This window comes from Copadichromis virginalis, linkage group LG9, assembly GCF_057382275.1.
Source record: "Copadichromis virginalis isolate Kocher_CV1m ecotype Utaka linkage group LG9, C_Virginalis_male_GT1.1, whole genome shotgun sequence".
Classification (NCBI taxonomy): Eukaryota; Metazoa; Chordata; class Actinopteri; order Cichliformes; family Cichlidae; genus Copadichromis; species Copadichromis virginalis.
In genome coordinates this window covers 33303615-33325989 of record NC_140626.1, presented here as the reverse complement: position 1 = coordinate 33325989, position 22375 = coordinate 33303615, and the positions used below count along the sequence as shown (strand labels likewise).

General features: G+C 39.1%; 2 protein-coding genes across 2 annotated transcripts in view; both read right to left on the bottom strand.

The window, feature by feature from the left end:
* Nucleotides 1–16749, bottom strand: part of LOC146702337 (uncharacterized) — a 58105-nt gene extending 41356 nt beyond the window's left edge. The window contains exon 1 of the mRNA XM_085468800.1: nucleotides 16471–16749. The gene's annotated coding sequence lies outside the window, so the exon portion shown is untranslated. The remainder of the gene's footprint in view (nucleotides 1–16470) is intronic.
* LOC146702338 (uncharacterized) lies at nucleotides 2426–6905 on the bottom strand. The gene is made up of 3 exons (XM_085468803.1): nucleotides 6784–6905; nucleotides 5272–6372; nucleotides 2426–3951 (listed from the first exon to the last, which is right to left on the bottom strand). Exons 1-2 carry the CDS (start codon nucleotides 6799–6801, stop codon nucleotides 5296–5298), a joined length of 1095 nt encoding a protein of 364 aa, XP_085324929.1. The 5' UTR covers nucleotides 6802–6905; the 3' UTR covers nucleotides 2426–3951; nucleotides 5272–5295.
* Nucleotides 16750–22375: the final 5626 nt, after the last annotated feature.

Here is a 22375-nt window from a genome sequence, read left to right as displayed (position 1 = left end):
TATCTGAGCTTTTGTGCTTCTTTCTTTAATCCAGTGTGTCTTCATGTGAGTGTCTCCTCTCCTCCAGTTTCTCCTGCATTGCTTTGAATCCTGAAAAACCATCTTCCTCCCCTTGCTGTTGACCTGCTTAAGCCTTCTCGCAAAATTATTCAATTTCCACCAAAATGAGCTGGTATCTAGGACAACATCTTCATTCACTTTCATAGCCTATACCTGTGACAGCTGCAGACTCCACCACCCCACAGCTCTGAACTGGATACATGCACATACATAGATAACTGGAGTTTGGGTTCAGATTTGTTGTCTCAGGATGATCCAGACTTGAGGTCCACACAGCTCTCTGAGGACTTGGTAGAAAACTGTGGCAGCATTCGTGTGATTGTTTGCTCCCTTAGCTCACGGTAAGAAGAAGACAGCTTCAACCGTCTGTGTGTTGACAAACTGGAACACACCTTCACCGCTTTTTCTTGCTAGTAACGGTGTTGTAATGGCAGAAAAAGCAATTAGTTAAGTTACTAATCACTGAAAACAAGTACTGGTGTTAGTACCACTGTTTATTTTAATGCCATTATTCCCATCACTGCTCATGACCATAAATACATGTTGCAATTTTGGAGTCTATTAAAGCTGTAAGAGGGCAAGAGATAGGGTACACCCTGGTCAGATCCCCAGACTGAAAAGAAGAGGATCTTCAGGCCTGGAAATGGCTTGAGAAGGAAAATTTGTTTTTGCTTTTTGAAATAAAAATGTCTTTAGCTGCTTTTTGAAGGTCTTCAGATACTGTAGAAATAGAGGAAGGGCATTCCACAGTCTCTGTGCAACAGATTGGAAAGATTTGTCCCTTCGAGTTCTGACACAAGTGTGGGGGACCACTAAAAGGTTTTGATTCCATGACCTCAGGTTATGAGAAGAGTTGTGTATACAAATCAAATCAGCAATAAAGGAAAGGGCTCTAAAGTTTAAAACTAGAATTTTAAAATGAAGCCAGTGTAGTGACTTTAAAACGGGAGTTATATGGGCTCCAATTGTCTCATTGCAGAGTTTTGCACAACCCGAAGATGAGCCAGCCCTTTCCTGTTGAGACAACTAAACAGACTATTGCAATAGTTGAGTCTTGTAGACAAAAGCATGGATATCATCTCAAGTTCACTCATTGACACCATTAATCTAGGTTTTGAGATGTTCCTTAAATGAACAAAGCGGGTTCTTACTGTCTTATTTAAATTTCGCTTCAAAGTAAAAGCTTAATCAAAAACAACACCCAATATCAGCCTGTTGTCTCGTCCCACAGCAGATTAAAATAATGACCTAGGAATTGAATTTGAAAATAAATCAAATGTATTTTTAACATTACTTATTGTCCGAATAAAGATGAAATAAATAAGAATATTAAGTAATACAGATTAAAGTTCCAGTAGTATTTAAACAAAAAAAAGTTTGAAAACAGGAAATTAAAAATGGTCTCTGGCGTACGTTTAAATAAAGATTCAAATTAAATCAAAAATATTTTATTTTCCAGTCCAAAGCAAGTTCCCAACGTTTACAGATGATTCAGTTCATAAATTCACAATTGCATGTCGCCCTGGAGCTGGTCTCATCTTTAGGATGATGTTCCTAGCTGCTGATAACCATGCTAAAGCTCTGTCACGACTACAGCCATGTGAGACGTGCATGAGGCTCTTTACAGGATCATATATACAACTGTGCTTAATTACAGTAAAACTGAACAAAACAGAATTGTTGTATATCATGAGGTCTTTATGTCAATTACACAGTTTAACTGATTACATACCGTATTTTCACGACCATAAGGCGCACTTAAAAGTCTTAGATTTTCTTCAAAAAGTACAGCGCGCCCTATAGCGCAGTGCGCCCTGTGTGTTGTAATGAGGAGGTAGTAGAGAACACCATGAGAACGCTAAAGGGTGAAGTGTGGCCGAGTTGGAGGAAAGACTCGAGCGGTGGATCATCGAGCAAAGAACGAGCAGGAGAAGCGTTTCGACGGTCACCATTCGGCTAAAAGCAGTTTCACTTTCACTTTTTATGAAACGGTGCCATTTTTCCATCAGGACCAGGACTACGGTAGCGCAGCAACTTCCAGCGGATTATAAGGAAAAGCTGGCCATCTTCCGCTCCTACTGCAGCAAACACGTCGGCGACAAAAACATCCAGCCCAGCCACATCACTAACATGGACGAGGTCCCGCTCACTTTTGACATCCCAGTGAGTCACACTGTGGAGAAGAAGGGGACCAGCACGGTAGCGATACGCACAACGGGGTATGAAAAGTCTTCTTTTACTGTTGTGCTTGGCTGCCATGCTAATGGACAGAAACTGCCGCCTATGGTGATTTTTAAGCAAAAGACTTTGCCTAAAGAGAAGTTTCCAGCAGGAATCATCATTAAGGCAAATGAAAAGGGCTGGATGGATGAGGAAATGATGAAAAAGTGGCTGAGGGAGGTGTATGTAAGGAGACCAGGTGGTTTTTTCCACGCATCACCATCGCTCTTAATCTGTGACTCTATGCGTGCCCATCTCACAGCCGATGTGAAAAAACTAGTGAAACAAAGGAACTGTGAGCTTGCTGTCATTCTGGGAGGCCTGACAAAGGAACTCCAGCCGCTGGACATCGGTGTGAACCGCCCATTCAAAGTAAGGCTGCGAGCGGCCTGGGAGCGATGGATGACCGATGGAGACCACAGTTTCACCAAGAGTGGAAGGCAGCGCCGGGCGAGTTACGCCACAATTTGCCAATGGATTGTAGATGCTTGGGCTAACATGTCTGCTGGCACTGTTGTTCGAGCTTTCGCAAAAGCCGGCATCATTTCCGAGGAGCCGCACGGCACGGAAAGTGACTCTGACAGTGAAGAAAGTGAACTTGGCATGTTTGATGGAGATTTAGCGCAGCTGTTCAATTCAGACACAGAGGATGAGGACTTCGATGGGTTTGATTGATGATAAAAATGTGAGTACCAAACTCAGGTTTGCTCCCGCTTTATTTTTAAATACGCATACGGTACTTGTATGCGCCCTATGATCCAGTGCGCCTTATGTGTGTGTTAAATACAGTAATGGCACACATAACTGAGACTGTGCCTTTTAGTACAGTGCGTCTTATGGTCGTGAAAATACGGTATATAGTTAAATACTTATGTGGTCCAACACGCAAATTTGGGGGATGGGGGGTGGACAAACAAACTAAGAGACGATGTCGCTTCTCTTGTTTTATAGTTTGCTGTCGCATTTCACTCATTGGCTAACAAGACTGAAAAGCTATTCGCTTAGCAAGCATGATCCTGGGGTGTTTCTGACAGGGAAGCTCACATAAACATTACCAGGTACCAACGTGATGCATTAATTTAACTTGACATCACAAGTCCAGGGCGCTGGTGTTGTGCCAAAGTTATGGTCTGCCAAAAACAGATGTCCAGTATTTGCCAAAAAGAGATGTTTATGTAAGTACATGTTTTTTGCACACTGGTAACAGTGAAACAGTTTATTTGCAGCGTGGGATCGTTTGTATTTGGAATATGAACGGAGATTCCTGAGGATTTTGTCACACTGGACACAGATGTAGCTCTTGGTGTTACGATGAGCTGAATGTGAGAAGCTTCTGTCACAGTGTCTACAGTTGTATGGTTTCTCTCCTGTGTGGATTTGTTCATGTCTCTTAAGCTGGCTGATAGTGGTGAAGGATGACCCACATTGGTCACACACGTGCTTTTTAACCCCACTGTTACAGAGTTCATGTTTTTTGTAATTCACTCAGTGTGGGAAAGCCTCTCTCACACTCTTTGCAGTAGTTCATTTTATCTCCAGTGTGTCTACGCTGATGTATTTTCAGGCTTTCTGGTAATTGAAAGTTTTTCCACAAAGGTCACAGTGAAACTCTTTCCCACCACCACAGTGACGACAGGTTTGAGAATTGGATCCATCTGTGTCGCTCTGCTTCTAAACAAAGACACAAACACAGTAAGTCAGGGAATTCCTTCAACATTTTAATCCTGAACATCGCCTGAAACAAAGAGCATCTCCCAATTTAATGTATTTGATGTAGAGGAACAGCAACAAGCACTGGTACTGTATAAGTTTTCTACAGTACCAGTTTTTGCTTCCCACTGTCACCAAAGTGCTTGCTCATAGGGGGTCATATGATTGTTGGGATTTTCTCTGTATCTATTATTGTAGAATCTACTGTACAATATAAAACACCTTGAGGCGACTGTTGTTGTGATTTGGTGTTATATAAATAAGATTGAATTGAATCTTGAAAATTCATGACTATGTCATAAATTGCAGGGACAAGGTTAAAAACTTGGGCGTGTGGTTCAACATGGCGCTCTCCTTCGAGTCTCATGTAAAAGAGACAACAAAGACCGCCTTTTGTCATTTGAGGAACATAGCTAAAATCAGACAAGTTTTATCAAACTACACTGCAGAGGTTCTTCTCCACGCATTTGTGTCTTCGCGTATCGATTATGGTAACGCTCTCCTTTCTGGGCTACCAAAGAAAGGTTTTAGAGGTTTACAGATGGTGCAAAATGCAGCTGCTCACATTTGAACTAAAACTGGAACATTTGAGCACAATACCCCTGCATTGAAATCACTTCATTGGCTACCTTGTGAGGTTCGACAGATTTTAAGGTCCTGCTGCTCACCTACAAGGCTTTAAATGGTTTGGCACCTTCATACCTCTCTGATCTTTTGAACCCTTATGTTCCATCCCATGCTCTCCGATCCCAGGATTCTGGTCATTCAAAAGTTCCTAGAGCCAGAAAAATAACTATTGGGGGAGCGTGCTTTTTCCTTTTCCTGCCCCGTTTTTGTGGAACAACCTCCCTCAAGATATTAGTGGAGCCTCTGTGGAGGTTTTTACAGCTAAGTTGAAGACCCACTAGTTCACCCTATCCTACACATCTTAATTATTGTTTTTAACTTTTATTGCTATGCATCACTTTCATTTATTTCTTTATTTTTAAATAGCTGTACAGAACTTTGTCTGAAAGCGCTTCATAAATAAAGTTCTTCTTCTTATGTTTTTGTTTCTTTGTTTTCTGTTTACTTTTTTATTTTGATTAGAGAAAAGGTGAGCCTAAGTCTTTTTAACCTATAACAACTGTGATACTTGCTTCTACTAATAACACTCAGCTTACTGGACGAAAATAACACATTTTTTCAATCAGTTCATCCAATATAACTCCATAAGTTTACTGATCTGACTTGTTCCAAACACTCAGTCTAATATAAGAAGATAATAATATAAATACATACCTCACAGTAACTGCACTTGTAGAGTTACTTTCTGGTGTGGATCTTTTGGTGTCTTCTCAGGGACTTTGGAGATTTGAAAGTCTTATCACACAGGTCACATTTATAAGGTCTCTCCTCATTGTGGGTAAACATGTGTTGTTTTAACTCTCCAGCTGTTGTAAATAGTTTTCCACACTGATCACAGAAATAAACATTATGTCCAGTGTGACTGCGTAAGTGTAGATTTCGTGACTCTATACGGCGGAATGTTTTTCCACAAAAATCACATGGGTACGCTTTGCTTCCAGAGTGGGTAACTTGATGACGCTGTAAGTACGTACTGTGAGCAAAAGCTTTACCACACTGATCACAGCTGTACGCTTTAACTCCAATGTGGACGAGTTGGTGTCTTTTTAAGCCTCCAGGCTGGGTAAAAGATTTTCCACACAACTCACAGCTGTACGGTTTAATTCCACTGTGGATGAGTTGGTGTGTTTTCAGGTGTTCAGCCTGGATAAAAGATTTTCCACACAAGTCACAGCTGTACGCTGTAATTCCACTGTGGATGAGTTGGTGTGTTTTTAAGGTTTTAGCCCAGGTAAAAGATTTTCCACACAAGTCACAGCTGTACGGTTTAATTCCACTGTGGATGAGTTGGTGTGTTTTTAAGCTTCCAGGCTGGGTAAAAAATTTTCCACACAATTCACAGTTGTAGGGTTTAACTGCACTGTGGATAAGTTGGTGTGCTTTCAGGTATTGAGCCCGGGAAAAAGATTTTCCACACAAGTCACAGGGGTACGCTTTAATTCCTCTGTGGAGGAGTTGGTGTGTTTTCAGGTGTTGAGGCCGGGTAAAAGATTTTCCACACAAATCACAGTTGTAGGGTTTAACTCCACTGTGGATAAGTTGGTGTGCTTTCAGGTATGGAGCCCGGGAAAAAGATTTTCCACACAAGTCACAGCTGTACGCTTTAATTCCACTGTGGATGAGTTGGTGTGTTTTCAGGTGTTGAGCTCGGGTAAAATTCTTCCCACACTCGTCACAACTGTATTTTTTCTCTCCCTTTCTTCTGTGAGGTTTGTCGGCCTCCTGAGAGGGCTGACTTCTCGCTCCATGTTGGTCCTGCAGTGACAGAGATACAAACAGAGGCAGTGAGTGAAATGCAGTCGTGGAACAAACTGAAACTGCCTCCATTAGTGGAATCAAAGAGGTCAAGAAACACGTTGTAGGTGTGTTACCACCACCTTCTGGTGATAGTTTCCCACTACAATGATGTGCTACAATAAGACTTGTCAAAGGGGAAAATCTTTTATGTCATAAAAATATTGTGAGTTCAACTGATGATGATGTTGTTTCAATGTGTGCTGATAAAATATGATCTTTGTATTTTCTTGTAACTTCTGTGGTTTTTGTTTGTGAATGTAGCTTCTGTATGTATGGAGGAGGAGCCCAGGATGGAAAAGATAAAGCTGCTGTTAACAACCAGCTGTGCACACAGTTTCAATAACAGTGTAACTGAGATACTTTTCTCACCTCCTGTGTTGAAGTCATTGTTTCCTCTGTAGTGGCTGAGCTGAGTCCAAATGGCTGAAACTTTTCCTCTGCTGCTCCACCAGACTCTTCTCCTCCTGTTACTCAGCTGGGACACAAAAGTATAGATATGTATTTTATCCCTGGCAAGAAGAAGCAGAGCAAATAAACATTACGACACTCATCAGTAACAATACCTATGAAGGAGGAGTGGAGCAGGACCGGAATACAGTATTCGGAAAGGCACACAAAAAAAACAAACAAAAAAACAAAACAATTAATTTCTTTACGAATATTTATTTCGAACAAATACTTAAAAAATATTTTTATTTGGGAACAAGGGAAAACTTTATATGAAACAGCTGAGTTTCCTTGAGAGACTGCAGAACAGTACTGGATGAGTGAGTGACGTGTGAAAGAGGTGACTGACACAGGCTGCTCCACACAGCGACAGAGACGGCTCGGCTGAGCGAAAAAAACACTGAACTGCATCACTATTTTTGTTCAATAGATTTTTTGGACCTTAACTGTGTTCTGGAGGCAGTTTATAGGTTTCGCGAAGATCGGGAGATTATTTCATTACGCTGCACTATTGACATCTGCATTCGGGTGCTCTTATGTTCACTCTGTTTACGTAGCTCTGTTAGCTTGGTAATTTAGACAACAGGCTGTTGACAGAGTAACGATAAAGTTCGGTAAAAAGGTTAAAACAATGATTGTGTCGAATGTATGCACTTGTGCGAGCTATATAGTACATTTAGGTTACTTAGGTATTTTAACCTATGCTAAGGTTAACCTTAGTTGTTGGTTTAACCATGGTTGAGGCAATGGCTGTTATGTTATTTTCTTTTCAGTGACGTTACATGTTCATTGCTGGATTTATGGAAAGAAAAAATCAACTAATACTGCCTATCCATAGTTGCTATAATGGATACAATTAAAGAATACTTACACTATAACATTAATTACAAGCGTAACACAAAAAATTGATTTTTATGCCCAGCTTGAATTTTACTCAAATACAAATACTTTTCCCCCCTCAATAAATACAAATACAGATACTGGCTGCTTTGCACATCTCTACTATGAAGCTTCAAGGTGAAATCCCAGGAGCAACTACAAAAAGAAAGTCATCAGCTGCCTACAAGAACTTGAAAGGGAAAAGGCCACTGAGTAGGGCTGGGCGATATGGCCTAAAATTCATAAGGTGATATAATTTGAAGCATGTGCGGTAACGATATATATCGTGATATATTCTTTTCTTCTGTATAACGTATTTTCCACACTAAAAATCCTTTAATTTTCTCAAAAATCGAGAGTGTGCCTTATGTATGAATTCTGGTTGTGCTTACTGACCTCGAACCGATTTCTGCGTGCAGAAATCTGTTAAAAAAATGTTTTAGTACGGTGGTTCCCGACAAGATGGCAGTCTGAAAAGAGTTGCTCTGCAACTTGCACACTGAAAATAGATACAGTAATAGCATGCACCGTCTTTTTTGGAACATTGTGTATTGGCACATGTATGTGAAATGCCCTTAAATAACTAGCCTTTGTGAACTAATGCGGAAACGGCAAACCAGAAGGGCGCAGCGTGCTAAAGACCCTCCGACTGAACAACAAGCTAAAACTACTAAGAAAATGGATGCCTACGTCAGCAGGCCTCAGGAAGACCCAGCCGCTGCGACGTGTGTAGCCTCGGGAGGAGAATTAACACTAAACGAGTTGGTTGCGGAGTTAAGAATCATTCGGACATCGACAAATAATATTGAAAAGGACACGAAACAGATAAAAACGACTGTTCAGGAGATCGAAGGTAAAATCAATGCGTTGAGTGCCCGCATGGAAGAAGTGGAAAGTCGGGTTGCAACTCTTGAGGAGGCAACCCATGCGTCAGAGCAACAATTACCCACTATTCAAGAAGAAATTAAGAACTTACGGAACCATATTGAAGATCTGGACAACAGAGGACGGCGCTGTAATATCAGGATAATTGGTATACCTGAGTTTATAGAAGGAGAGGATATGATCAAGTTCTTACAGCGGGAGATCCCCATAATGTTGGATTTAACTTTGGAGCCCCGTACGCTAGATATACAGCGAGCGCATCGTGTTCCTATGGGTCCACCGAAACGGAGTAGGAGAGAGGGAGAACGACCGCGGCCTGTTATGGTTAACTTACTCCGTTATCGGGATAAGGAAGACATCCTTCGGGCGGCCAGAGAGAAAGGCCAGATTCTATGGCGTGGGGCGAAGATAATGTTTTTTCCGGATTACTCCCGACGAACCATGGACCGGCGCATGTCTTTCAAACAAATTAAGTTGGAGTTGAGAGAAAAAGGAGTGGAATACTCGCTGCTTTTCCCCGCTACTCTAGAAATAAAACGCAATGGAGCAAGGCACAGATTTTCTTCACCGGAGGAGGCTGCAAAATTTATTAAGAATATGTTCCCTTAAGATAAGTGACACTTTCTGCCTTTTTTTTGTTTTGTTTTGTGATCGGGGATGGTGAAGTACTTTACCATATGTAAGTGCGTTTAACGTGTTGTTAGATGGGTTTGGTGCAGGGATTTTCTTTTTTTTTTTTCCCTTTTACTCGATTAATTTAAATATCCCTATAAACTACTAGTTATGTGCTGGGTTGCTAGCCGGGCACCGGTGACCACCAACCCTGGGTTTTCCAGTGTTAGCAAGAATTAGTCTTGCCTTTTGTTTTTTCCTTTTTTCTGGCTGGAGTTTTGCTGGAGCTGTTTTCAGTTTGTTTCTATTTATTTTGAGTCCTTGTATTTATAAATTGGTTTATCTTCACATAAAACCACCCTCTATAATGGATATATTTATGAATTGGAGTATTATATGGAATTCCACATTGTAACATGGATAGACAGACAGATTTCAAAATAGCCAGCTGGAATGTTAAGGGGTTGAATAACGGGATTAAGAGGAAGAAAATATTAACATATTTAAAGTTATCAAGAGTTGATATAGCCTTTATTCAAGAAACACACATGTGTAAGTCAGAAACTTTAAAACTTAAATGTTCCTGGGTAGGTAAAGTCTTTTCCAGTCCTGGAACTGGTAAAAGCAGGGGAGTGTCGGTTCTGATTCATAAAGCAGTTAGCTTTACTGAAACAAAAGTAATACCAGATAAGGAAGGTAGATTTATATTGGTTTATGGACAATTACTGGACACACCAATAATTTTATGTTTTTATGTAATATCTATGCACCTAATGCGGACATACCCGCCTTTTTTCATAACCTGTCACAGTATCTTTTGGAATTAGAAGGTGCACAAATAGTGGTAGGAGGAGATTTTAATCAAATACTGGATCAAGACCTAGATAGATCACTTCCTAGGAGAGGCACAGAGAGTAAATCTGTAGTTGCCATAAGGCAGATGACCTCAGATTTGGGTCTGAATGATATTTGGCGGACAATGCATCCAGAAGGCAGGGAATATTCATTTTACTCTCCGCCTCACTACTTTCTTATTTCTGAAGCCTTAGTGAATAATTCTATAGATTCAAGTATTGGTAATATAGTAATTTCGGACCATGCGCCAATTTTTCTATGTCTTGGAAATATTTTACAGATTCCTCCAAGCCGCAGATGGCGTTTAAATGTGTCCTTAATTAAAGACTCTGGTTTTATTAAATTGATAAGAGATGAAATACAATTTTACAAACAGACAAATAATCGAGAGGACACTACATTGGCTACTTGGTGGGATGCTATGAAGGCATACTTAAGGGGGAGAATAATTTCTTACGCTTCCTTTAAAAAGAAGGCAGCTAACAAGAATATCATTACGTTAGAAGCCAAATTAAAGGCACTTGAGGCAGTACATTCCCATACAAAAGACAGAGTTACGTTGAATAAAATCGTTAAAGTTAAATATGAGTTGAATGTACTGTACAACAGAAAGGCAGAATACGCTTTATTTCGCATTAATCAAGCATATTGGGAAATGGGAGAAAAGCCGAGTCGTTTATTAGTATACCGTCTTAAACAGAAAGACAGTATGAACCATATCCCAGGCATACGACAATCAGATGGGGTTATTTCAACTTCTATTAGACATATAAATGATGGATTCAGGGCCTTTTACAATAATCTTTATTCTACACAAGGTAGTTTAGATGAACAGAAATTCGAAGCATTTTTTACTGATTTAAACCTGCCACAGCTTTCTACTACTGACCAGCTGATTATAGATGCTCCAATTACAGTGGAGGAGATTACCCATGCAATTAACAGTATGCCACTTAATAAAGCTCCAGGATTAGATGGGTTACCATTGGATTTCTATAGAGCATTTGAAGATATGTTAAGTCCCCTGTTGCTCGATGTTTATAATGAGGCGTTCAAAGTAGGCTCATTACCTCAGTCAATGCACTCTGGACTTATAACATTTATTCTTAAAACTGGGAAAGACCCTTTAGACCCAAGTGGTTACCGCCCTATATCTTTGCTGAATTCTGACCAAAAAATCTTGGCAAAGGTCTTAGCGGGCCGATTAAAAGCAGTAATGGCAAAAATAATTCATGCAGACCAATCTGGTTTTGTTCCAAACCGCTATGGTTCAGATAATATTAGACGGTTGGTTAATTTGCAAAATTATGTATATGATTCAGTATATCCAACAGTGGCCCTATCGCTGGATGCTGCAAAAGCTTTTGATTGTGTTGAGTGGGATTATCTGTTTAAGACATTAGAAAAGTTCGGTTTTGGTGATAATTTTATTAGGTGGATAAAGATATTATAAGATTCGCCTTCAGCGCGAGTATTGACGAATGGGCTCATATCAGACCTATTCCTTTTACAGAGATCCACAAGACAGGGTTGTCCCCTTAGCCCCGGTCTCTTTGTAATTGCTATAGAGCCTCTGGCACAAAAACTGAGAAATAATGTAAATATATTTGGAATTTCGATGGGTAATAGTCAACATAAGCTTCTATTATATGCAGATGATATGTTGTTACTTATGACCCAGCCTGGGAAGTCAATTCAAGCCCTATTAGAACATATAGAAAGCTTTACGCTGCTTTCAGGGTATCGTGTCAACTGGGATAAATCAGAGGCAATGCCTATGTCAGGACACTGCCCCCATACTTTATTTAAACAGTGGGAGTTTCGGTGGTCCGTGAATGGTTTGAGGTATTTGGGGATACAAATTACCTCGGATTACACTAAGATGGTTCAAGCAAATATGGAGCCAATGATTGAAAGAATAAAAATGGAATTTGGTAGATGGTCCAGAGTGCGTCTCACAATATGGGGTAAAATTAGTTGTATTAAGATGATGACTGCACCCATGATCTTTTATATTTTATCTAATATTCCATTACACATTCCAGATAAGTATTTCAAAGATCTAGACTTTTTGATCCGGCAGTTTCTTTGGGGTAGTTCACCACATCGTTTAAGTATTAGGAAACTTCAAGCGAGTGTAAAACAAGGAGGTTTTTCATTGCCTAATTTCCAATGGTATTATTGGGTGATGAACGTGAAACAACTTAGAGCTTGGTTACCTACTGCACCAGTTAAACCCATCTGGTCCCATATAGAGACGGAAGTTAATGGCGGTATTTCTCCTTGGAGGGAGCTGTTTGATACCAGTCATAAAACTACCCATCCTATAATTGCAAACGCGAAGACATTGTGGTGTAAATTACATAGGGTGGGTCGCTGGGACTTTATTAAATCACCTTCGGCAACCTTATGGGGGAATAAAAGAATTTTAATTGGAGGGACATCGGTTGACTGGCTACAGTGGCGTAAAGCAGGCATCCTTAATGTATCAGATTTATTTGACTGTGGGACTAAATGTTTTTTAAGCTTTGATAAAATTGTGGAGTTATATAAGTTGAAGCGTAATCAATTCTGGAGATATGTCCAAATACAGTTCATTATCGAAGTGGCTGGGAACCCCCTTGAGTTGTCCTGTGGGCAGCCCTGTGGAAGTCCTGCTCTCAAGATCACCCTTGGGTAAAGGCATTACCTCTAAGATTTATCACTTATTGCAAGAACGGTCAGCTGACCCTCTCCTTAAAGTTAAGGGCTACTGGGCCCAGGACATGGCATTGGACATATCTTCAGTTGAATGGGATTCATGTTTTCAAAGTGTTAATACTATGTATAAAGAAACAGGCAGTAGATTTATTCAACTTAAGATAATCCATAGGTGGCATCGAACACCGCAACAATTGTATAAATGGAACCTGGCCTCTACGGACGAATGTTGGAGATGTGATGGTCAAAATGCCTCGATTTTACATATCTTATGGAGCTGTTCGGCACTTCGAGATTGGTGGGAAAATATAATGGAGGTAATTTTCAGTGTTTTAAAAAGGAGATTTGGTATCTCACCAAAACTGTCCATACTTGGTATAACCACAGAACTTTCTGATGGAGATTTTTCTAGTTATACAAAAAGATGGATTATTCTGGCTCTTACTACGGCCAAACGGGTCCTACTAAGACATTGGCGGAAAAAGAACCCCCCTCCCTATGAAGAGTGGCTAAAGACAATGGCTAAGTTGGCGTCTTGTGAAAAAGTGACTTATGGTTTATTAGATAAATTGCATCAATATGATTGTATTTGGTCCCCCTTTACAAGCTGGCTTTCTGTAACTTGAAGAACAGAAGAGTAATGATAGAGTGGTGGTGTGGGGATTGGTGTGCGAAGAAAGAATAGGATAACTTTCCTTTGGTTGTTTTTTTTTTTGTTTCTGTTGTTGTGTTTTGTTGTTGTTTGTTTTTGTTTGTTTGTTTTTTAAACTATTTATTTATGTAGTTATTCTTAAGTTCTGTTATTGAAGTTTAAAATGAAATAAATAAAAATTGTTGATGACAAAAAAAAAAATGTTTTAGTACAACTTTGGTAAGCCGCACAGCTTGATGGATTGTCAGAGCATTATGGCTGCCATAGTGAAAAGCTTCGCGGAGTAATCTGGATCCAAAACTCCGTCAACTTCAGGTCCCAAAGTCAAACGAATACTAAGAGTTAAAAATGGTCTAAATTCTTTCATCTTTAATTAAATCATCAGCGTTGCTGCTTTATCGGGTGTAACAATTAAGTTTTACATCGATGCATCCATGAAAACAGAATTTATTAAATTTAACAGAGATAGAAGTTAACAGGAAGTTAGCTTGCTAGTTTACACCTAAACATGACATGTTCTAAGAGATTTTTGAAACTAATTCAAACGTACAGCTCTGCTATCACTTCCAACATAAATGAAGACAGAAAACTAAACAGCAGTGGCCTTTGAGGGGTTACTGAAGTTTGACTACCTGATATATAATGTTGTGCTACGTGATTGCTAGCGACACAGCTATGTTAGCATAACATTAGCACAATGAAGCCGGAGGATGAACGCCAACTTTTTTTCCACTCATTAAAAGTTAACGTGAGGGATTCTGGTGGTCAGGGACAAATGCAATCGTATAGCAGGATGCTGTACACGGGCCAAACTTCAGTCAGGAGAACAACTGAGATTATTCATCCACAATACGAGGTTAGTTATTAATATACTGCAACAACATGGGAATAGAGCAGCTGCGAGAGAATTCAACATTAATGAATCAATGTTACGGAAGTGGAGGAAGCGCAGTTTTTGGCTTTCCCCAAATTTCAAAAGTGCTTCATCTCTTTGCTGTGACTGTCGCTTGGCATAATTTGCAGATGATAATGGTTTTAGCCGCTGCGATGCTTTCGACCAAAACAGGCGCAGCTTGATGACATCATCAACATGCGCTATCGCGATAGAGCGATATAGTCAAAATCTCTATCGTTGGTCAAATTTATATTGTTTCTATCGTATATCGTTTATATCGCCCACCCCTACCACTGAGCTCCCTGCATACCACCACCTTTACCCAGGGGATGCTACACCCTGTATATATTTCAAAATAAAAAATAGCTCAGTTTCCAACAATGGCGGCAGCCAGTTAGTTTTAATATTACTCTTATTATTCTTTCTGGGTCACAAAATAAACGTTTAACATCTTTTTTGTCTTTCACTACTCAGGTTAAACATGATATATGAGTCACTTGGATAACTTAGAAATGTTATTGTTTGGCTTTTTTTAGTATTTTATTTGTTCCTGAGTAAATCGGTTTGGCTGAGATTAAAGTTATAGTTTTTACACAGCTGAATAAACGTCAAGCAGACAGCTGATTATCAGAAGTGTGAGATGCTCGAGAATATACTCCGATGTAGACGGCTGAGTTTATTAAACTCCACCGAAACAATCTGCAAATGTAATTAAAATGTAATAAAAATGGTAAAATGGTAAATGGCCTGTATTTGTATAGTGCTTTACTAGTCCCTAAGGACCCCAATTGACCACATTCCTATAACGATCCCACACACATTAGGTGGTACTCCATTATAACACAAAATTCCTGTATTTAACACATCACCAAGACCATCTGTGACAGCGTTCAAGTTTTACAACAACTAAAAGGGAAACAGAAAATACACACTGATATATTACATACTTACGAATTTATAAGTTAAATATACAGTACAATAACCAAGCTGTTATCAACCATCATTAACTATTGAACCTGCATTTTTGTTGAAGCAGTCTTCAGAAATGGGAAATTATTACATTCAGAAATCACATAATTTCCACATTCATGGCTGCATCAGCAGATATTCAAAAATACATAATTAAAATCACCTTGTTACCTGCAAACATTAAACGTGTTCTCAGGTACATTTGTGATCATTTTCAAGTTGTATGGCTTTAACAATGTGACATTTTCTCCCAAAATCACAATACCATCTCATTCCTTTTTGTAGAGGCAGGCATTTTAAAATGTTTACATTTTTAGGTCTTTATTTATTTAACTTTTTTACAATCCAAACCAGCACAGTCACTGGGTACTTTTGTGATTGTTTTCCTTCTCTATAAGGGACAGGTTCAAAGGTTAAAGGTCTCTCTTACTTTCAGTGCTGCCACATGTGGATTTAAGTCCGCACTGCACTGTGTGTGTCTGTTCCCTGATTCAGTAAAACACGTGCAGCTCTCCCAAAATGTGTGCGCACCACAGTTTTTTGGCCTCGTCTTATCTGTTTATCTTATCGGTATACAAGGCTCGCAACAATACAAATGGAAAATGTAATGTTAGTGTCATGTTGTTCAACAATTTCTACAAGAAAGCGGCTGGACTTCTTTAAGTTTGGTAAAACACGTTTCATACAAACCATTATGACGGAATTATAGAAAACACTGCATCAAAAACACAAAAAAAGTTGTTTCAGACATGTTGATCTCAGCAAAGGAGAATCACACCAAAACTTTCTTTGTGAGTACGGGCAGCTGCACCTAAAGGCACAATGAATAGCGAGCACACATTGAACCGTACATAACGCTGTAGGGGCGTAAGGTCTTTTAATCGTGGATGTAGTCAACGCGGTAAATACAAATGAGGCTGTAGAGGTTTGGTGCAGGCAGAAAAACAGCTGCAGGGACAATGAAAAGACTTTTCTGCTCCAACTTCTCCCAGCATGCTGAGCTAATGATTAGTTGGTGTTTTTCTCCAAACACTCTCTCACTCTTCTCTCAACGTGTTCACAATAAACTGTGAACAGACACCGAGGAGAGCAGCAGAAGACCTCATTCAGGAGCTAAACTCAACATGAACTGAACTCACAGTAAAGTTAGCTCGGTGCTTACCTTTAGATGAGCCCACAAACCGAGAGAAACTCCGCGATGAAGCTGCAACTCTTTCCAAACACAGGAAACAGATCAGGGAGCAGAGACCCACGTGGCTCACGCTGATCTCAGCTACGATCCAGGAGACAAGGGTGGGCAGATCGATGCAGATATCGATCAGGACGTTGGTAGTGGTTTATGATCGATACTTTAGTTTGTTTCTCTCCTCTAAGTTCACTACTTTACTCCCGTTTCATGAAAAAGCAGCTCTCTCTGCTCGACTCCTCTCTTGCACACATGCTTTGCTCCGCCCCATTTTCTGCTCTGCTGTGATTCGTTGCTGTGCGGTCACGTGACTCAGAAGCTACATTTGGGGGGTGTCCAAATTCATGAGCCACGTCCTCATTTTTTTTTTTTAAATAAACTTTATTAAGAAACAGTATACTGAACATGTATACAACCAGAACAAAATTAATATATGCCAGAGGGTGTGATACAAAGAATTACAAACATTCAAATAATTTGTAATTACTACAAATAGTAATAGTTTTCATAGCCTTTTTGTTGAGTGATCCACTAATCAATTTTATGTAACATAAAACATCATTATAGTAATGTTTAAAATTAGGTTTTTTGTTACTGTATTTGCATTTGTGAAAATAAAATTTAGCTAAGATAACTAACAAGTTTATTATAAAGTAAGCATCTTCTATTTTTGCCTTCGAAAGAAACAAAATACAAGATTTTCCCATTTCACAGTAAAGTCATTATAGAGATGTCCAACAATGAATCTACTGAAGTCTTTCCAAAATGTTCTAGCGTATGAACAGATCCAGAAAAGGTGTTGCACAGTCTCAGGATGGCTTCCACAAAATCCACAGTTCACATTTATGTCCCTTTTGAACTTTGTCACCTAATGATTAGCAGGATAAAATTTATGCAGTATTTTAAATGAGACTTCCTTCACTTTATTTGTTACCAGTTACTTGTTAGGAATTGTCCATACTCTTTTCCAGTTAATGTCACTGACAAAGAAATTCCAATAAGAGACCACATGTGGAATAGTTAGAGATTCTGTCTGGAACAAAGCACGGATATTCTTATTACTTTTACTACGGTTTGTTAGACAGATTCTTCCTATGTGTGAATCTAAAGGGTTGGGGAGAGAAACAGATGATATGCAAGGTTGAATACCTTTAAAAAGCATTATAATACCCGTAGGTATTGCATCAAATAATATGGCATATTCTTTGGGTGTGGCTGGAAATTTATAGGTGTTTAAGAATTCTGAATAGGACATAAGCTGCCAATCAGGATTAAACAGCTGATTCACTAAAACAATCCGTTTCTCAACCCACCTAGAAAAAAATAATGATTTATTTTCATACACTATGTTCCTATTATTCCAAATTGAATACGTATGGGGTGTAAAGTTGTCTTTATATATAAGGGACCAAGCTAATAGAACTTGTTTGTGAAGCATCGAAAGGTTTTCTGGAAGCTTATCTATATTATAATCACAACCTAAGATAACTTAGACCACCAAACTTCCAAATGGATACCGGATTTTTAAGAAAATGTTTAGCCCAATTAATCTTAAATGTATTGTTTAGAGTAGTAAAATCCAAAACATTGAGACCACTGTGTTCATAGTCATTCATCAATACACTTTTTCTGATGTAATGTAATGTGTCCTGTTTTTCCAGAGGAAGTTGAAGAGCATTCGGTCGATATCCTTACAAGTTTTGCCGTCCACATGCGGAGAAATTGCTGCATAAGTCACTCGACACAGACCTTCTGCTTTTGAGAGCAATACCCTTCCTCTTAAACTTAAATCTCTCTGCAACCATTGATTTAATTTGGTTTGAGATTTTTTAATAATTGGGGGACAATTTAGTAAAATTCTGTCTTTTGGATCTTTGCAGATAATCAGATCTAAATATGTTGCTTCATTTTTAACTGTTATATTACAAATACTCTGAACACTACACTCTTTGACAGGCAATAATTGACATTTATTTAAGTTTAGGACCAATCCAGACCCTTTTGAGAAATCCTCTATTACGTGTAAAGCAATTGGCACTTGGCTGGCATTTTTAAGAAAAATTGTGGTATCAGGCTATGACAGCGTTGATGGAGTTTTTAAATTGTGTTGATCGGCCACGTAAAACCAGAGTTATGTTAAAAATATATGAAATATTTGGTTTTCTTCCTGAATACTATCATTGTTTATATTTACTGCGGGAAGAAACGGTAAAAACTGTGTTTCATAAGGAAAATGCCATAAAGCACTTTCCACCTGTGAGCGAAGACAAAACCAAAAAACCCCACCCTTTCCTAATGGTCAAAAAATGTACCATGTCGACCAATCAAAAGATTCCAGATAGCAAGACGACATTGAATCGATGTTGATTTTTCATCCAATCCGTCGTTATGGTCAGGGTTGAAATGTCACTGTTGTAACAACATTGAAATACTGTGGTAAACCCATGGTCTTACTATAGGGACGTTGAAATGATGTTGATTTACCGTTGTTTTTTTGTCATTGATATTTGATCTATTTATTGTTCTTTTGTTATCAATGACTTTGGTCTAGTTCACCAGCGTTGAAAAATCGTGTCGACCTGCAATTTATGTATAGTTGAGCGGGAAATTAAAGCAGCGATCACTTGGACTATTCCGCAGCACCCCTCTCACAGTGGTACATCCCTCCAGGTAACCATTGTCTTGTACAGTAGAGCGGGACATTAGATTTACTCTCAGCGGAATTGACCGGAGAAGGCAGCAGTTCATGCACTGCACTGGCCTGCACCACGATTAGTATAAGGTAAGAATGAATGAATTTTCTTCTATTTGTTATTTCCACAGTTGCATTTGAATAACAGTAAAAAACTCGTTAATGTACAGTTTCTGACAAAATGTGGGAGCCCGAAATTGTGTCCACTTTTCATCTTAAAACTCAGCTGGAGTTTCATACTTTTCTGTTATATTCTGTTACAAAGCTAGCCTAACGCTTCGAGGGTTCCTTTGTTAGCCTTGCCGTCGCCTCGGCCACCATTGACCCAGACTGTCGCTCTGTCTTTGCCTTTTTGCATAGTACTAAAAAAAAAATAGTGTAAATCTGTGATATATGATTGGTAAATGTAAAGGTAACTGTATAAATGTGTTCAATGACTTTGTTACTTTTGATGATTGGAGAGCACCCGCTTCAATTCGCACACGAAAACTTTAGACTCAGTTCGAATGCTCACGCGGCATGTCCACGTGACTTTACGTTGCACGCTCACCTTTACGTTGCACGCTCACCTTTACGTTGCACACTCACCTAACTTTACGTTGCACGCGTACATGACTTTCCGTTTGTGCCTTGAATAATGAATAAGGCTACGTCCACACGTACCAGGGTATTTTTGAAAATGCAGATTTTTCTATGCGTTTACACCTTTCGTCCACACGTAAACCTCGTTTTCGTTCGCTGAAAACGGAGATTTTAAAAAACGCCTGCCAGGGTGGATATTTTCGAAAACTCAAGTTTTTGCATTTACGTGTGGATGAGGAAAACTGAGAAAACGCAGCGTCAAAGGTGTGCGCCTATTTTGACGTCACACTGTGCACGTTTTTCGTTCGGTGCAATGAATTTCTACAATGGCGGACTTAGACAAACTTATACTTGAATGCAGAATGTTAAGCCATCACTTATGGATATATTAGGTTTTCGCCTCCCACTGCTTAAACCTGAACAACCACTTTATGAAGTGGTTCTGACTGAGCTGGAGCTGTTTTGCAAAGAAGGATGGGCAAGGATTTCAGTCTCTAGATGTGCAAAGCTGGTAGAGACAGACCCTAAAAGACTGGCAGCTGGAATTGCAGCAAAAGCTGGTTCTACAAAGTATTGACTCAGGGGGCTGAATAATTACACACAGCCCACTTTGCAGTTATTTGTAAAAAATGTTTGGAATCATGTAGGATTTCTGTTCCACTTCTCACGTGTGCACCACTTTGTGTTGGTCTTTCACCTGGAATTATAAATGTACATTAATACATTCAATAAAATTGATTCATGTTTGTGGCTGTAATGTGACAAAATGTGGGAAAGTTCAAGGGGGCCGAATAATTTTGCAAGCCACTGTAAGCGGGAGATTTTCCCAACGAAGAACCACTTACTGCTTAAAAGATAGAGAGTTAAAGTAGACTGTATACCCTCAGGTTAACTTTAAAGGTATTGTTGAAGTCAGAGGCAGCATAAAAGTGACCCCCCCTTAGACTGATTTCTAGTTCTAGTGTCTTTATATTCCAGTGAGTTCTGCTTTTAGTTAGCAAACATAAACTAATGTAAGTCTATTAACGGCAACTGACTAACCAACCTGGTGAGTCGAGTCCCCTCGAGCAGTGCTCACTGACCAAGCCTAACACCAAACTGATGAAAACATGGCAGCATTTAGTCTGCATTTATAAATAAGGCAGCATTTATTTAAAACCTGCAACAATCTCTCCCAAAGTGATTGCAGTCACTTCAAGTCAGAGCGCAACTGTTTGCAGAAAGTTGGCCTCTTATAAGATGAGCTCCCTTATTCATTGTATTCCCAGAGTATTTTATTTTCTTTAATAAATATCGATGTTTGGTGTCACTGTATTGAGACAACATCACAACGCAAAATATCAAGATGCTGTGCTGTATCGATCCCCCCCCCACCTCTACCGTATTACGGGTGAAAACACCAGTCAGCCAGAAGATCAAAACAATAGTTAAGTTCAAGTATTTATACAATATCAGTTAACTGTAAGGTAAAACAATATCTATAACAACAACTACTACTAAATACGGTGTCCCAATGGGAAAACCATTTAAACGTAACAGCGATAACATTTTGGAGAATCAAAATCCGTAAAAAATAAATAAATAAAAAAATAAAATAAAAAAGTAAAAGACTTGCAGCTTCCCAAATGTAACATTCAGGATTATTGATGCAAGTCCAGAAATCAGAGCCACAAAGTAGACAAAAGGAAAACATATTATTGATACAGAAGTTGTTTTCTATGCAAGATCACTGCAAAAAGCCATACCTAATGTCCACCCTACTGTTACTCATTTTATATTAAGATTTAAAAATTAGTTGGTATTGGTATGGCGAGTGGCCTTCAATAATAGTAATAAATCACATAGCAATAGTACATTCATATAGTTGTAATAGGCATGAAAATATATTAAGTAATCCAAAGTATTCAGAATACGTAACTCTACCGGCATCCAGCATCTATCTACATGTAAAAAGAATTTGGTGTTTTCTGAGGGTCCAAAAAGAAATAATAGAATTTGAATTAATTTAAATTAAAACAATTTAGTTTAATACGACTAATAGGCATTACGAGCTCAGTCATGGGAAAAAAAACAACAAAAAAAACCAACAACAACATTTCGAATGTTATTTCTTCCTGAATTGAAATCCAAACATCAGAGCTACCTCGTGAGATCCAAGTGTGACATCAGCTGACACTCTTTACAGGAGATTCCATCTGAACTCTGTGGAGCCTGATCTGGTTTGTAAGTCTGACCCTGAAACCAGAAGAGGATCTTTCTGTCTCTTCAGATTCACTGTGATCCAGTGCAGTCCATCCTGCAGGATCGCGCTGATGTTTGCACAGAGCAGATAATGAAGTGAATGTTTTTGCACATTGGTAACAGTGAAACAGTTTATTTACAGTGAGGGATTGTTTATGTTCGGATTATAAACTGAGATTCTTAAAGCTCTTGCCACACTGTTATTAAGTTCACTTCAATATGTCGAAGTTCATGGCAATCACGAGTCCCTGAATATGAGAAACGTCTGTCACAGTGTCTACAGTTGTATGGTTTCTCTCCTGTGTGGACTCATTATGCAGGTAACCTGCAGTGGTGAAGGATGACCCACACTGGTCACACACACGT